This window comes from Lutra lutra, chromosome 11 (assembly GCF_902655055.1).
Source record: "Lutra lutra chromosome 11, mLutLut1.2, whole genome shotgun sequence".
In the NCBI taxonomy this organism is placed as follows: Eukaryota; Metazoa; Chordata; class Mammalia; order Carnivora; family Mustelidae; genus Lutra; species Lutra lutra.
Window position 1 is genome coordinate 17,718,315 of NC_062288.1, and position 18,508 is coordinate 17,736,822.

Here is an 18,508-nt window from a genome sequence, read left to right on the forward strand (position 1 = left end):
TAGAATAAAAGAATACTAATGTTAAAAGCTTATTTATGGGGACGCCTGGGTGGCTCAGTTGGTTGGGCAGCTGCCTTCAGCTCAGGTCATGATCCCGGCGTCCTGGGATCGAGTCCCACATCGGGCTCCTTGCTCATCGGGGAGCCTGCTTCTCCCTCTGCCTCTGCCTGCCATTCTGTCTGCTTGTGCTTGCTCTCTCTCCCTCTCTCTCTCTGACAAATAAATAAATAAAATCTTTAAAAAAAAAAAAAAAGCTTATTTATGGTTATGCAAGATATCTGTTTTTAAGCATTTATTAAAAATGTACTCAGGGCACGTGGGTGGCTCAGTTAAGTGTCTGTCCGACTCTTGATTTTGGCCCAGGTCATAATCTCAGGACCATGAGATGGAGCCCAGAGTTGGGGTGGGAGGAGTCTGCTTGACCTTCTCTCTCTCTCTGCTCCTCTCCCCCCTCATGCACACACTCCTGCACTCACTCTCTCTTTAAAAATAAATTATTTTTTAAAAATATACTTATAATCTTTTTTGAAAGCTTGGAGTTGTTAAAGTCAGTGTTTTCTTTACTGTAGTGTGTAAATTTATTTCCTATTTTGAATATCCCTTCTCTGAATGGCAGGAATGTATCAAAGAAAATTGCCTTTAGCATTATTGAAAAATTTCAAACCTTTAACCAGTTGAACCTTCCAGTATTATTTAGTATTGGTTTTTAGTAGAAATTGTGTAAGATAAATTTCCTGCCAACAAATCACACAGATAATGAGTGGAGGTGAGGCTACAAAGGAAATGTCCTTATCTGCTAATTCAGTCATCTCTCAATTCTGGATCTGATTGAATTTTCTTACAGATAGTTTTTTCCTACTTTTCTGCATGTCTCATCATTTTTGATTGGGTATCAGACATGAATTTTACAGTGTTTGATACTAACACTTTAATCTTCCTATAAATATTCTTGTTCTTAGATACTGTCAAGTTACTTAGAAACAATTTGGTTTTTTTGAGTCTTGCTTGTTAAAATTCACTAGCAAAACCTGAGCAGTATTTGGTCTAGACCTAATTATTTTCTACTCCTGAGGCAATATTTTTCTTCGTACTCTACCCAATATTCTGAATTATAAGGTTTTCTAACCTGGCTGTCAGGAACAGGCTTGCTTCCCAGTCATATGTGAGTAACAGGTATGTTCTTTCTAATCCCGTATGGTTTCTTCCCCCAGACTCTGGAACTTTTCTCACACACATATGCTGCATAACGTTTTGCTGAGTACTAATGGTGGACCATTTGCAGATTTCCGCAGTTAATCTTTTGAACAGCTCTCTTCTCTCTGGTCTTCTGTCCCATGAATTCTAGTTGGTTCAGTTTTCTTGGTCCTTGGGACAATAGGGGTAGAGGAGGCTCTTCCCCTTCCAGGCTATGGAAGCCCCTCGTAGGAAATAAGCTGATGTTACCGAAGTGGTAGGTTCTTTCCCTGGTCGATACCTTTTGCCAAATGGCCAAAAACAATACAGTATTTGATGGCAAGCATGTAATTTATTCAATGGCCAGAGAATAGAGAAGGGAAGCTCATGCTCTAAAGTCACCTTCTCCCCAATTGGGTTTTATGAGGTTAGGGTAATTAAGGGGCTAGTAAGCATGTTACAGAGGGGTTTTTTCCAGGAAGGAGGAGGAAGCTTCAGAACCAAGAGTACCACCTCTTTTCTTCCCCTAAATGGGCACAGCTGTTAGGTGTGTTTTTGTTAATTACAGTTAGATGAGGTCATCTGGAGGGTTAACACAGTGTCTAAACTAGATCAAACCAGTCGAAAATTGGATGTTGGGGCCTGTTTGGAGCTGTAGTTTCTGGCATCCCGCCTTAGCTTCTGGTAGTAAACAGTACCTGTGAGCAGGGTAGAAAACTGAGTTGTTGCGACTTGTTAGTGAGTCCCCAATGACACTGGGGTGGTCATAGGGTTCACCTCATTTATTTCCTATCTCTCAGGGATCACTGTTTTTTATTACATGCTATCTTTGAATGCATGGTGTTTTCAAAACCATTATTTCATATATTTTGTCTGTTGTTTTTTTGGCTGTTTCAGATAGGTTAATTCTGGTCCCTGTTACTCCACCTTGACAAGAAGCAGAAGTACCTCATCTAGTTTTAAGAGTAATAGTTAAAAGTACCTTTCAAAGTGTTTATGGTATGTGTGTGTTCAATGGTACTGTCGTTTACTTCTCTTTGGTCATCTGCTTTCTCATTATCCTTAAGCATTACAAGCCTTTCACATTTTTCACATGCTCTCCTTTTCCCATTCTGCTCACTCTCAGTGACCAGCCCCATCTCCTGGGTTATTAAGATAATTAATGGCATTAGGAAATTCTTTCAATATCCTGGACCTTCCTTCTAAGAAAAGCCTTATTTTCTCCCAGTGGATCTCTGAGAGTGAGGTGACAATCCTATTCTTCAGAGCTACCCATTCACTGTTGGCCACCTCTCTGCTTTGTTTACCCTTTGCTGGAAGCAACACCATTCTTTGGTCTCTTTGTTCTAACTTGTGTTTCTCCTTTTCTTTTGATTTCTTCCTCTCAGGAAACCTATCAAGTCACTCTAATGCAGTAGAAAACTAAAAACTAGAGAGTTCCTCTTTAGTTACTATTTGATCTCTCTTTTTATCTGAATTTCTCAAAAGAGTAGTTTGCAGTTTTTTGTCTTCATTTCCAGCCTGTTGATTTCTCGACTAGGTGTACTCCAGCGGTCTGCCACCATTCTATCAAAGTTGTTCTCATTAAAGTAAGCAGTGACCTACCTTTTTAATTACCAAATCCAGGAGATATTTTCCAGTTCTCATTACAGGACCTGTCTAGCCTGTGTAGTCGGAAGAAGCTACTGAGAGGAAATAGAATATTTGGGGCAGAAATTCCATTAATATTTCACATTCTCAGTAGTTTGTTACTTCTGATAGCATTATTACTTTAATAACTTCCTTTGGGAGAATTCCAAAGCAAGTTGTTTGTAAAGCACCTTCCATTTATATAGCACATACAGTCCCTGAAGTGTGCTGTAGTACTTCTTAAAATTATAGACAGGCAATATTAAGGAATGCAGCCATCTGCAGAGTTGAAGATTATACACAATGTAACAGATTGTCTAAGTAAGTAATATTTTGGCAGAAAATATCTAAAGGGAAATTTTCCTATTTAGGAACATGTTCTTTCTGATTATAAATGTTCATGCTGAGTAAAAAGAAGTTCTAGTAGGTATAATAAAATATAACCCACAACAGTGAATTTACTTTATTAAAAATGGAGCTTGAACTTGTCACCTTGAAAGCTTCTATAGGGTATCTGCCACTTTAATTATCTATTGGTGATAGTTATTTACAAAATGACTTCTAAGCTTTATGTCTGTTACTTTTATATTGTACTTCCTAGGTAATAGTATTTGTTGACCATCCTGTTGTGTTATGATATATATATATATATTTTAAGACTTAGTAGAAAAAAGCAAGGTAAACATTACCATTTTAAGCTCTTTGAAATTAGAACATAATTCTTCTTTTTTATCTGATGATTTTCCCGGAGTGTCTCATCCCCCTTACTTTGCCCTATTTTTCATCATAGCTCTTATAACTTGTTAATATACCATATTATGTCTTTATCTTGTCTGGATCCCCTTTCCCCCACTAGAATGTAATCTAATAAAAATATTATTTTGATAACAGCAGTGTTTTCAATAGCTAAAAAAGTAACTGGCACACAGTAGGACTTCAAATAAGGGCTTGTTGACTGGAAGGAAGAAAAGAGGGAGGAATCAAGTAAGAAAAAATGCCAGTGTCCTCTGATAAAAGCTTAAGAACTTAAAACATTTTTTGAAATATGTTTGAAATATTCTGGCAAGCAAATATTTAAAAAAATGTTTAAAACCTTTGTATAATTCATTCTCTCAAAACTCTTATGCAACTCAAGGAGATGATTCATACAATTAAGAGAGCTATGTGGTACATATCTGTAGTGCTTTGGAAAACCAAGTGTGAGTAAGAGAAACACTGAAGAGATATATATCTTTTAAGATTTAGAAAGCTTTAATACTTGACATGTATGCTAAAACTCATTTTCTTTACCTTTTTAAAAATATAGTGATAAATCAGGAGTCTAGTTGTCCTGAGAAGTAGGGTGATAAGCAACCTTTATGAATTATGAGTACTTTCTTTAATGTAGATTTTTTTAAATGTTAGAATGATGTGCATGTTAATTGATAATTGTGATACATTTCTTAAAAGTCAATGTACAATTTAAAAATACATATTTAGGAATTACATCTCCCATCTTCATTTAAAGTGACTTTTAGAATTTTGATCTCTGCAGTTGAAGCACTTTTTCACTTTAGAGTTCAAATGGGTTTATAAGAGACCTTCCAAAGCATCCTGTGTTTAGTACCTAAAGTCAAAAACTTGGAGTTTGTTCAAAAAGAGGAATAACTGTTGTTGAGAACTGAAGTCTTTTTTTAGGAAAGTACTAAAAGTTTAGGGCACCTGGGTTGCTCAGTTAGTTAAGAAAGTGCTTTTGGCTCAGGTCATGATCCTGGAGTCCCAGGATCCAGTCCCATATCGGGCTCCCTGCTCAGCAGGGAGTCTGCTTCTCCCTCTGACCCTCCCCCCTCTCATGCTCTGTCTCTCTCATTCTCTCTCTCTCTCTCTCAAATAAATAAAGTCTTAAAAAAAAAAAGGAAAGTACTAAAAGTTTATAGAACCTAGAGGAAGGTGAGTCTTAGCCATCAAATAAGTTTTTGGAGACTTTCTTTGCAGGGAAAATTTGATCATGTAATTCTCTGATAAAAATCTTTTATTGGTTATATATATATCTCATGTATATATATCTTATGTTAACAAATATGTTATATTGATTTCATAAATATATATATGTATTCATATATATATCTTATAAAAGATATTCAGTATCTTAGGGCACCTGAGTGGCTCAGTGGGTTAAGCCTCTGCCTTCGGCTCAGGTCATGATCTCAGGGTCCTGGGATTGAACCCCACATCGGGCTTTCTGCTCGGCAGGGAGCCTGCTTCCCCCTCTCTCTGCCTGCTGCTCTGCCTGCTTGTGATCTCTCTCTCTGTCAAATAGTAAATAAAATCTTAAAAAAAAAAGATATTTAATCTTACATTGGTATATATATAAATAGGTATTTATATATATTGGTTTCATATATATATATCAAGTCACTATATTGCACACCTTGAGCTAATGCAATGTTACAAGTCAGTTATATCAATAAAACAAAAAAAATTTTAAAAGATTAAAAATTTTTCATTGATTCCCTGTTACTCTTTTTTCTTTTTTAAGATTTTATCTTAAAAAAGATAAATTTTAGAGAGAGCATGTGAGCAGGTGGGGGGTGGTAGGAGCAGAGGGAGAGGGATGAGCAGATACTGTGCTGAACAAGGAACCCAACACGGGGCCTGGTCCCTCAACCCTGAGATCACAATCTGAGCTGAAATCCAGAGTCGGACACGTAATCAACTGAGCCACCCAGGGTCCCCGATTACTCTTAAAAAATAATTTATTGTAGGGGCACCTGGGAGGCTCAGTGGGTTTAGCCTCTGCCTTTGGCTCAGGTCATGATCTCAGAGTCCTGGGATCGAGCCCTGCATCGGTTCTCTGCTCAGCAGGGAGCCTGCTCCCCCCCACCCGGTCCTGCCTGCCTCTCTGCCTACTTTTGATCTCTGTCCGTCAAATAAAATCTTTTAAAAAAATCACTTATTGTAATTTAAGACTTAATAATAAAGAAAATAATATAATATATGTATTACATTAATATAGCTATGTAACAAGATGAAGAACAGCCTCAAAATCAAGAAACAAAGTATTACCTGACCCAGGACCTCCCCTCAGGTCTCCTGGTTTTGCCTGCCCTTCTCCTATGTAAGAGTATTCACTCATTTCTAATGACACAGTTTTTTTAAATTATTATTTTATACAGATAAAACGATCCAGTTTGTACTGTTATATTTGCTGTTTGACATTTCTCGCTCAGCATGCTCCTAAGAATCCTCTATATTGTTGCATGCACTTGTAGGTCATTCTCAACGTTGTAAAATGTTCCATTTTGTAGATATATCAGAATATATTTATCCACCATATTATTGATGGGCATTTGGATTGTTTCCCGTTTTGAGCTATTTTGAGTAATGCTACTATGACAATTCTGTCCATTTTTACTGGGAATAAACCTGGGACTAGAAAATAGGTACTCATAGTGGACGGAATTATATGTTGCATAGAGATTTGCATGTGTTACCTTACATGACAAAAGGGATTTTGCAGATATGATTTAAGGATCTTGAGGTAGAGAGATTGTCCTGGATTATCTAGGTGGGCCCAGTATAGTCACAGAGGCCTGTAGAAGGGTCAGAAAGAGGCAGGAGAGTCAGAGGAGGAGATGTGATTATGGGAAGGGTCCCACAAGCCAAGCGGTATTAGGCCGGTGGAGAAGTCAAGGAAAAACTCCTTCAGAACCTTCAGAAGGAACACAGCTCTGCTGATAACTCGCTTTTGGCTTAGACCAGTTTTGTACTTTCTGACCTCCAGATCTGTAAGATAATCTGCTTATGTTATAGTAAAGCACCAAATCTGTGGTAATTTGTTACAACAGCAATAGAAACTCATACAGTATGTAATAGAGTTTACCTATGGTCAGCTGCAATAGTTACTGCCAAAGAGTTTTTAAAATGTTGCACCAATTTAAACTTTCTTTGGCAGTTCGCATTTTCCCACATCCTTGTCAGCACTTGCTATTGTTCGTGTTTTTTTCCTTTAACCATTTTGGCGGACATTTACTCAAATCACATTGCGGTCTTAATTTTATTTCCTTAGTGTTTCATGATACTCATTTTCCCACATATTAATGAGCTATTTAGATATGTTTTTTTCAAAGTTTCTGTTCATTTCTGTAGAACTGCCTGATTGATTCATAAGACTTTATTCACATATTCTGAAGCCTTTTACTGTTCTCTTTTCTCCCCCTTTGGCAGTCTAGTTGTACATAAATAGGTTGATTGTTTCCACTCATTCTCGGATTGGGTTGGATTGGGGAAGTTGCAGTTTTAATAAGATTCAGTCTATCTCTAATTTTTCTTTATTTGGGGGGAGGGGATGCTTCTCCCATGGTTTTTAATTGAGAGGTTGGAGGGTCTTTGTCTCCTCATCCCTGAAAGACTGAGTTTGATCTAGCTCTGCCATCCAGAGGTTTCCAGACAAGGCTCTTCAGCCTTCTGCTTCATGGAACTTCAGAATCTGGTGAATGTCTTCATGGGAAGGAAGACCTGCATGTGTTTGTGGCATGTTCTCTCACCTCAGCTAGCCTTTGTTTCCAATATGTTTTCCACAAATATCAAGCATATTTTACTTCTGCCCTTTGAAGTTTTAGACCTAGTTCCCAAGCTTCCCTTGCAAGTCCATAGCTAGCTAAATCTTCCATGGGACACTAGGGTTGAGAGTCCTTAAGTTTCTAAATTTATACTCCAGTTCCGTGAACCACTAAAAGCTCTGCTAGTTTTTTCTCCAGCATGAGGTTCTCTGCTTGGTCCAAGCTTGAATTTATAAAAAATGTATATTGCTTCTTTAATTGTTACAGTGGGAGCCCTGGTCTGCCTCCACTCTTCTTCCCCTGTTACTCCCAGGATACATTCCCAACATGACTTTTCTAGTCCCTTCTTATCAGTGCTCTTTTTTTTTTTCCTTTCTAATTTTTTATCTCTGTAATGGAGGTTTAGTTTGTGAATAAATCATCTTCTCTCATCTCATCTTTACAGTTACCTGAAACACATGTCTGTATCCTCCCCTTCATATGGATAACTCACATTCGTTTCCCCAATCTCAGTTTAGAAATGAAGTGTTCTTGATATCTCCCTCCCCATACACATGCTTAGATATGGGTTTGACATCCTCTGTCTGCTCCCATAAAGCTCTTATATGTCCCCAATTTTAGTAATTATCCCACTGTTTCATAATGGTCCACCTCCTTGCTTGTCTGTACGTTCCACCAGGCTCTAGAAAAAGCTTATCAGTACCTCTGTTCCATATTGTGTTCCTGTCACAAAGCAGAGTGCTCATTATGTAACTGACATGCTGTTGAAATGGATGCCTAGTGTTAAATTAATATTTAAAGGCTGTAAGAATTAGGAAATTGAGCAGAAAAACTAAAAATAAAAATACCTTTCATTAAAAAAATAGTAAGCTCTTACAAGCTAAATGAGATCCTAATGTGAAGTGCTTTTAGAAAATAACAGTGTGTGGGGTGCCTAGGTGGCTCAGTGGGTTGAAGCCTCTGCCTTCGGCTCAGGTCATGATCCCAGGGTCCTGAGATCGAGCCCTGCATCGGGCTCTCTGCTCAGCAGGGAGCCTGCTTCCCTTCCTCTCTCTCTGCCTGCCTCTCTGCCTACTTGTGATCTCTGTCTGTTAAATAAATAAATTTAAAAAAAAAAGAAAAGAAAATAACTGTGTATGTATGATAAACAGGGACATGAAAGGACAGTACAAAAATGTTGGAGTGATTATCTTAGGATAATAGAATATCAAATACTTTTTACCTTTTTCCTTATACCTATATATTTGATCCTTCACAATTAAGATTTTATGTCATCAACATAAAACATGAAGCAGTTTTTACTGAGGTAGAAAAAGAAAGCTAACATAGACTAAGATATTTAATTAAATCCTTCTTGTGGATTTGTTGAACACACAAATGTGACCCAGTTGTTAGGAAATGGATAAAGCATTCAGAATTGAAGAGTAGAGTGAAATGCCAAATGGATCAAAGAATTAAATGTAAACTATGGAACCATTCAGGGGTTGGAAGAAAACAGTGAGTAAGCTAGGAATAGGGGAAACTTCTCTAACTGATTTAACATCTAGAGGCAATTTTGAAAAGATTGATGATTTGATTATATTAAAAATCTTACATGGCAGGAAAAAAACCTCAGCAAAATAAAAAGACAAGTGACAACCTTGAAAAACATTTATAACTTACATCATAGAAAAGAAGCTAGTATCCGTACTATAAAAAGCTGCTAAAATGAGAAGAAAAAGACCAACAATCCTAAAGAAAAAAAAGGTAGCTTCCTTTAATTTGAAAAAGATGCTCAGTGTTCCCCATGAATTGAGAAATGCAAAATAAAAGTACATAGAGACACCATTTCTCATCTATCAGATGAGCAAAAAAATCAGAGAAGTTTAAAAACGCACTCTGTTGATAAGCCTGTGGAGAAACGTCACTCCTCACACATTGTGAACTCAAATACAGACCTTATTGGAGGGGAGTTCAGAGTATCTAACGAAGTCATATAAGCATTTGCTTTTTTACTCAGCAGTTCTGCTTCTAAGGATCTATTCTGTAGACGTATTAGCAAAACCATGAAGAGATGTATTCACAGGACTATTCATTGGATCATTATTTGGAATAGAAACAAACCAGAAGTAGCCCAGGTGTTCATCACTTAGGTGATTAAACAAGCTGTGCGTCGATAGAATGGAATGCCATGCAACTATTAAAAAGAATGAGACGGACGCTTGGGTGGCTCAGTTGGTTAAGGGACTGCCCTCGGCTCAGGTCATGATCCTGGAGTACCGGGATGGAGTCCCACATCGGGCTCCCAGCTCAGGAGGGAGTCCGCTTCTCCCTCTAACTCTCCCCACTTTCGTGTCTCTCTCTCATTCTCATTCTCATTCATAAAATATATAAAATTTTACATAAAATGGAATGAAAATGAAAGAAGATATTACTAAAAATCAAAAGTAAAATGGAAAATCTTAATGCAGATAGATGTTTGTCCAGTTGGTGGCAAAACCACACAGAGAGGCACTCTTTCATTTGACTTTTTACTTATTTGACTACTTCATAATAGTTTTTTTAGCTCTATTGGGATATAATGAAAGGACAATGAGAATTCCACCCAAAAGCCCATGAACTCTTTTCAGTAAATCATGTTACTGAAGGTAGTATTATTACTATTATTCTGTTGTGTGTGTTCTATGGAATGGGTACTTGATTCCTGTGCAGAAAGCTGAAAACTAGAAACATTTATAGGGGAATGGAGGGTAAAAAGTTGAAGGGATTTTTTTTGGGTGACCTTTGTTTTTTTCTGTGAGATAATAAGGGTGGTCATTTTCATATTGTAAGTAGATTCAAGATTAGCTAGTTAGGTTGGAGGAGACTTTGTATGCTTTATATTCTTGCTAAAAGGGATAGGGACAAAAAATAACAAGTGATTAGAATGTGGAGAAAAAGGAAGCCTTGTGCACTGTTGGTGGTAATGTAAATTGGTGTAGCCACTGTGGAAATATGGAGGTCCCTCAAAAAAATTAAATATAGAACTATCATATCTTGCAATTCTACTTCTGGGTACTTACTCAGGATTTTTGAAGATTTCTTTCTGTTACTGACTTTGTATAACTTGAACGTTTTTAGATCTATTCAGACTGTTTTATGGCATCAAATACTGTTGGTCTTGTTATTCTACTTCAAAATGTGTACTTTGCTATTTTGGATGAAGTCTTATATCAATATCAATTAAGTGAATTTGGGTATTGTTTAGATTTTCCATATGCTTACTGATTTTCTGTGTACTTTTATCAGTTACTGCAAGAGAGGTAATCGAAATCTTCAATTGTAATTGTTGATTTGTCTGTTTCTTTATAGATTAGGCTTCAAAATATGGTTCACATATCAAATGCAGTGGATAATTTAGGAGGAAAATTACTTTTACTAGCATTTTTAAAAGTCTCAGAATAGATATTTGGTTTGTCCTTTAGTATAGGCTATTTGTAGCATCAACATATACAAAAGAAAATTTATTTGACACATTTTGGTTTTGTTTATCTTGTTACTGTTTTTATATTATTATTTATTATTTATTATTAATATTATTTAAATAATAAATAATGATGATAGTATTCTATACTACCATCATTAGTATAATATAGCATAATAAATATTTATTATTATGTATTTTATATTTATATTTTTTATATTATCTTGTTATTATAATATAACGTTTATTACATTGTTTATCATGTTATTATTTTGCTTGGCAGCTTCTATGTTTTTGAAACAGGCATTTGAAGGAGAATACCCTAAATTATTACGTCTTTATAATGACTTATGGAAGCGTCTTCAACAATACAGCCAAAATATGCAAGGAAACTTTAATGCAAGTGGAACTACAGACCTCTATGTTGACCTACAACATATTGAAGATGACACACAAGACATCTTCATACCAAAAAAGCCAGATTATGAGTATGTTTATTTAATCAGATATGTTTGTTGTCATGATAAGGATTTTGTCTTCTGTTTTTATTAAAAATTAGAAAATGGGAATATACTAATCTTCTACATATTTGTAATGATCATGATTTATATGTAGACTGCAGAAGACTTTGCAGCACATAAATGAATAAGTCATTAGTTGAGCAGCCTGGTTCCTAACTAGAATCTGATATAAAGTACGGCACCAAGTAGGGTGAGTAAAAGGTAGGAGATCAGCATATGTGGTCACTATCTTTTAATTGATAATATACCTATAATTATATCAGATAGTATCATTATTGATGGACCACAGGAATAAATATGATATAAAAGTAACTGGTGTGTTCAGGAACTATAGGGGAAATTTTATGCTGGGATAGCTCCTCAGTCTGGTAGGAAAAAACTGAGTATAGTCACAATTAAACCTGAAATGTCTTAGTTTATGCATAAAGCACAGTGTATGCAGTTAGCGCAACTAACATACAGTGTATGTAGTTAGGTGCAACTTTGGAAATAACATACAGTGTATGTAGTTAGGTGCAACTTTGGAAAAGAGTATACCATATCAGTAAGTTTAAAGTAGCCAACTTTCCTCCTAAATGGAAAAAGAATATTATTTTCAAATTTCTCTTTGAGCAACAAATGAATTGATTGGTTTGCATATTTTCTTTAAACACCAGAATCATTTAGTGTGACAAGGCTGACTCAGGTAACAGCAGATTCTTATCACCTACCTTGTAAAAAAAATGTTGGGTGGATATAAATGTTTCTCTTTCAGTTTTTATTTTTCTAAATACTTAAATTATATCCACTGTAGTAAGAAGTTCTGGCTAGTGAAATATAGGATGTAGAAGTTTTCACTGGCAAAATAAATGGCATGGCTGGGAAGATAGAATGAAATTACATTTTTCTCTTCAATAACTCTTTTCTGCTAAACATAGAGATTCAATAAGAACTAATGGAAGAGGAGCAAGAGAACTGCACTCATCTCTTGATCTACAAAGACCTAATACGTTTTTTAACATTATATAAAATAGAATATATATTTTCATTCTATTTTTGGCTTAGTTTTATTTTTAAACCCATATTCTTGCCCCTAAAAAGGTCTGGAAGTATACACAACAAATGGTGATAGTGGTTTATCTCCAAGAGATAGAATTTTTGTTTTGTATTCTGTGCTTTCCTTAAAATTAAAAAGGAGTGTGGTCCATGAAAGGGAGGAAACAGAACCCTGTCAGCACCACTGTTCTCTGTGGGTGACTGTGAGCATACCCAAAGGTGTGGCCCTCTGACAAAGGTTTCACACTATGGGAAGAAATAAACTTCACTAAAATGATCTAGCCAGTCACAAAACAAGCAAATAACAATAACAAACCCTAGAGGTGCAGAGATCTAGTACCCAGAGTTGCAATAATGTATTATCTGAAATGTCCAGTTTCTAACAAAAATAATGAGGCATACATAGGAACATAACAGTATGACCCATACACTGAGCGGCAGCGGGGCAGGGGGGTATAAAAAGCAACAGAGACTGCTTGTGAGAGTGACCAAGCATCAGATTTAATAGAATAAGACTTCAAATTAGCCATTAGAACTGTGTGCACAGAACTAAAAGTATGATTGACTAAAGAACTATATGATAACAGTGTTGCATCAAATGGAGATTATCGATAAAAAGATGAACATTATAAAAAAAGAATCGAATGGAAATGCTGCAGTTGAATAGTTCAGTCACTAAAATTATAAAAATCGCTAGAGGGACTCAATAATAGATTTGAACTAGCATTAAAAAAAATTATCCAACTGGAAACTAGACTTATTTAGGCCTAAGAACAGATAGAAAAATATGAAAAAAAACAGCGCCTCAGAGAACTGTGTGGCACCATTAAACATACCAACACATATGTAACAGGAGTGCCACAATAAGATGAAAGAAAGAAAGGAGAAGAAAAAAAAATACTCAAAGACATAATGGCTGAAGACTTCCGAAATTTATTGAAAAACAATGTACACACCCACGAAGCTCAACAAACTCCGAGTAGGAATAACTCATAAAGACCACAAACAGACACATTGTAGTGTAAGTGTCCAAGGTGAAAGACGAGGAGAAAATCTCGATAGCAGGCAAAGAAAAACTACTCATCACTTATAAGGGTGCCCCAAAGATTTATAACTGACCTCTCAGCAGAAACAGAGGAGGCCAGAAGGTGGTGGGCTCATAGTGCTCAAAGAAAGAAACTGTGAAGCAGCAATCCCGTATTCAGTAAAGCTGTTGTTCATAATGAAGAGAAGTAAAGACTTCAAGAAATAGTACAGGAAGTTCTTTAGGCCCAAAACCAGGTCATCTCAGTCAGTAATTCAAGTACACATAAATGAAGAGCACCAGTGAAGATAGTTAGGAATTATAAAAGATACTATAAATGCATGTTTTCTCCTTTTTTCTCTTAACTGATTTAAAATGCAGTTGTACAAAATATGTATAGAATGCATTGTTGGGCTTGTAACACATAGAAATGCAATATATGTGTATACATTTGCCAATAAGAGCATAAAGGATGTAGGTGGGAGCAGAACTATAATGTGCTATGGAAATGGTGACAGATTGTAGAGTGATAATTATAACAACTTATTGTTGGATTTGTGGCATTAATAGATACACTGTATATGGCAGTAATACCACAAAGATAAAATACTTAAGAAATTTAACAAAAGAAGTATAAAACTTATACTCTGAAAACTATAAAATATTGCTGAAAGAAATCAAAGAGCTACGTAAATTGAAAAACATTTCATGTTCATGAATCACTAGACCTAACATCACTAAGATAGTAATATTTCCAAAATGGATCTACAGATTCACCTCAGTTGCTGTTAGAATCTCAGCTGACTTTTTTGTAGAAAGTAACAACCTGGGGACGCCTGGGTGGCTCAGTGGGTTAAGCCGCTGCCTTCAGCTCAGGTCATGATCCCAGGGTCCTGGGATCGAGTCCCCACATCGGGCTCCTTGCTCAGCAGGGAGCCTGCCTCTCTCTCCGCCTCTGCCTGCCTCTCTGCTTGCTTGTGTGCTTTCTTTCTCTCTCTTTCTGACAAATAAATAAAATCTTAAAAAAAAAAAAGTAACAACCTGATTTTAAAGTTCATATGGATTTGCAAGGTACCCTCGGATGACCAAGTCAGTATTAAAAAAAAGAGAATAAAGTAGGAGTTATGCCTCCCAGTTGTGAAACTTATTACAGAGCAATAGTAATCAAGATGATAAGGTCCTGGTAAAAGGAGAGACCTACTGATTAATGGAATAGAATTGAGAGTCCAGGAATGCCTGGGTGGTTCAGTTGGTTAAGTGGCAGCCTTCGGCTCAAGTCATGATCCCAGAGTCCTGTGATGGAGCCCCAACGCAGCTTCCCTTCTAAGTGGGGAGTCTGCTTCCCCTTTCTTCCTACCCCCACCCCCGTGCATGTTCTCTTTCTCTCTCTCAAATAAATAAATCTTTCAAAAAAGAAAGAAGAATTGAAAGTCTAAAAAAGACTTCTGTATCAATGGTCAGCTGATTTTCAAAAAGCTTTTCAAGAACATACAGCGGGGAAAAAATACTCTTTTTGACAAATGGTGGTAAGACAACTGGATGGTTTCATTCAAAAGGATAAAGCTGGAATCTTACCCCACACCATATACAAAAATAACTCAAAATGGATTTAAAAAAAAAAAAACTAAATATAAGGTCAAAGATATAAAACAGAACAAAATATGTAGGCAAGTCTTTATGACTTAGAGTTTGACAAAGAATTCTTAGCTATATGACGCCCAAAAGCAAGAGCAACAAAAGAGAAAATACATATTGGACTATTTCACATATTAAAACTTTTGTACTTCAAAGGACACCATCAAGAATAGGAGAAAGGACTTACAACTCCTGTATCTGTCAATGGACTTGTATGTAGAATATGAAAGAAACCTTCGAATTCAACAATAAAAGATAACTTAACCAATTAAAAAATGAGCAAAGGATCTGAGTAGACGTATCTCCCCAGAATATAGAAGCACATGAAAATATGCTTGCCATCAGGAAAATGCAAATCAGAACCACAATGAGTGACTCCTTTACACCACTAAGATGCTTTTATCAAAAAGATAATAACAAGTGTTGGCAAGAATGTGGAGAAATTAGAACTCTCATACATTGCTGGTGGAAATCTAAAATGGCATAGGGCTTTGGAAATCATTTTGCAGTTACTCAAACAACTAAAGCCAGTCACCATGACGCAGCAATTCTACTCCTAAGTACATGCCTGGACAAGTAAAAACATGTTTGGAGAGGGTGGACTGAGGAGTATTGTTTAATGGATCTAGTTTCTGTATGGGATGATGAAAAAGTTTTGTAGATGGATGGTGGCAATGGTTGCACAGTCAAGTAGGGATATACGTAATACCACCGAACTGTACCCTTAAAAATGGCTAAAATGATAAACTTTATATTTTATTACAAAAGAAAACATTAAGCAGATTTTTTAAATGTCGACACAAATTTGTAACAAATGCTTACAACAGCATTATTCATAATAGCCAAAAGATAGAAGCATCCCGTATGTCCATCAGCAGACCAATGGGTAAAAAACAGTGATGTATATCTATACAATGGAATGCTATTCAGCCATAAAAAGGAATGATACATGCTACAATGTAACTGAACCTTGAAAATATTATGCTGAATGAACAAAGCCAGCACAAAAAATACAATTTTTTATCCTATTCATATGAAATTCTAGAATAGCAAAATTGTGGAGGTAATAATTAGATTAGTAGTTGATTAGGGTTGGGGATAGAGTGAGAAGGTAAAGGGGTTATAGTTAAAGGGTACAAAGTTTCTTTCTGAGGTGATAAAAATGTCCTAGAACTGATGGTGATGGTTACACATATCTGTGACCATACTAAAAACCACTGAGTTGTACAGTTTAAAAAATGGTTGAATTAAATGTGAATTCTCTCTCAATAAAGCAGTTTATTTAAAAAAAAAAAAGTGGGAAAGGAAGTAGATTCAATTCTTCTGAGAAGTTTTGATATGGAAAAAGGAATAAAGCTACTTCTTTCTTTGAGGTAACAGGAAAATCAGAGAGTAGATGAAGTCGCAAAGGGAGAAAAAAACTAGAGAAGTCCAAGTCGATGAAGGCCATTGCCAATGGTTTGGTCTTAGTATAAAGTAGAGGCAAACGGTCACCTGTAGAAAGCAAGGGGTTGCAAATGTAGAATTTTAAGTTAATACCATGTGCTTCGGGTCTTTTGAAATTAAGGGGTTTGCATAGATGTATGATAGATACAAATTACTTTTTCTCTGTAATATGTGGGTAGCTTAGCAGCAGATACAGAGACCATCTAAATAAGATATTCCTAGTAAGAGCTTTGAAAGGAAGGTGGATTAGAAAAATCAGGATGCTAATGAGAGTTCCTTGAAATAGTTGGCTGTAGACAGAGGAGGACAGACCTGGTGGGCTGATGGAGGGTGAGAGTAGGAAAGGATTCTGTAGCATTGATCACAGTAAGGTCTAAGAGCAAGTTCTTTTGAGTAAAATATAGCACCTTTATTGACCTACAAAGACTGGCATGATTTATTCCACCCATTCTCTGTTTGACTTCGTCTTGTGCTACTCTCCTGGCACTTAACATACTCTGCTCCTCTGTTTTTGGTGCACTGAGCCTGGTGTGGTCCCTCCTCAGGGCCTTTGCACTTCCTGTTTTCTTTGCCTGGAATGATCTTATCCTGAAAATCTCTGTCATTTGGCTCCCTCTTTCTCCTCAGTTCTGCTCAGCAAACCTTCCCTCGCCTTATAGGATCCAAAATAGGATAAAGAGAGAGAGAGCCGAACACATTCTTTCTGGCTTGCTTGCTTTATTTTTCTCTTAAAACTATGACTCTCATATTCCATATTTAAAACACTTAAAAATGTGTGTTTATTTTTGTGTTTGTCTTTCTCATTAGCAACCTTAAGTTTCTCATTAGTGAACTTTAAGAGGAACAGGGAATTTTAAATGACTTGACTGCCATATTTCCCACACCTAGGAATTACCTGGCAAATTGTAGAGACTTAACAGTATTTGTAGGAGCAAACAAGATGGGGACAGTGGGAGTTTGAAAAGTTGTCTTCAGGCTTGGAGATCTTAGAAGAATAGTTCAAAATGATGACTTAAATATGGAAGATCCCTAGTAAAGCTAAAATAAAAGCAGACTTTTCAAACAGGTTGGGTTTTAGAACAGTTATCAATTTTTTTTTTTAAGATTTTGTTTATTTACTTGAGAAAGAGAGAGACTAAGATAGTGACAGAGAGCCCAAGCAGGGAGGAGAGGGAGAAGCAGGCTCCCCAGTAAGCAGGGAGTCCTACATGGGGCTCGATCCCAGAACACTGGGATCATGACCTGAGCTGAAGGCAAACATTAACTGACTGAGCCACCCAGGCTCCCCAGAAAGTTATCCGTTTTGACATCGTAGTCTCCAAGGATCTTTAGTGCAGATTCAGAGACAGGAGGCTCTTAGTACTTATAATTCAGAACTGAAATATCTGCATAAGAGGAAAGAGGCTTCTTAAGGTTAGTAAATGAAAGGAGCAAAAATAGTGAAGACATTTAAGTAGATGGCATGGTCTTCAATAGAGGACTGCTTCAGGCAGATTGAGACACCATCCTCCCCATTCCTATTGTGTCCTATCTTCACCTATTATAGAAATCACTATAGTTAGCACTTTACCTGCACGTTTCTTCCCTGCATTGTAAAGTACTTGTAATCTACATCTTCCTGGCACTTAACAATGCCTGGTACATAGTATTCTCAGTAAACAGGTGCTGAGGGAAATACTTATTGAATGAGAAATGTTAAGAGATAACTATGGAATTAAGATGTACAAGCCAAGAGCACTGTGACCTCTAGGGCTCTTTAGATGACCAGAAAGTGTGGGGAAAGAAAAAAAGCTAGGTTTCATAATTCATATACAGTGGAGCAAATCAGAGGTTTTTAAGGTTGATGTTTAGAATGAAAGGAGGCTTAAGAAAAAAAGAAAGACAACAGAAGGACTGGTAGAAGGATTATAAACACAGGCGACGAGAGAAGATAAGGAGTTAATTATAGGAATAAGAAAGCAGATGGAAATAATGGTTCTAGACATTTTGATAGTATTGCCAAAGGAAAGATAAAAGACCTGATAGTAGGACTGCTAATGGAAAATACAGATAACTGGAGACA

The 18,508-nt window shown here is 36.5% G+C and overlaps 1 protein-coding gene across 1 annotated transcript in view; it reads left to right on the top strand.

The window, feature by feature from the left end:
- The window catches only part of COG5 (component of oligomeric golgi complex 5), a 282,131-nt gene that overhangs the window by 199,499 nt on the left and 64,124 nt on the right, over positions 1 to 18,508 (top strand). The window contains exon 12 of the mRNA XM_047694095.1: positions 11,069 to 11,273. Within this exon, the coding sequence (XP_047550051.1) occupies positions 11,069 to 11,273 (205 nt within the window). The remainder of the gene's footprint in view (positions 1 to 11,068; positions 11,274 to 18,508) is intronic.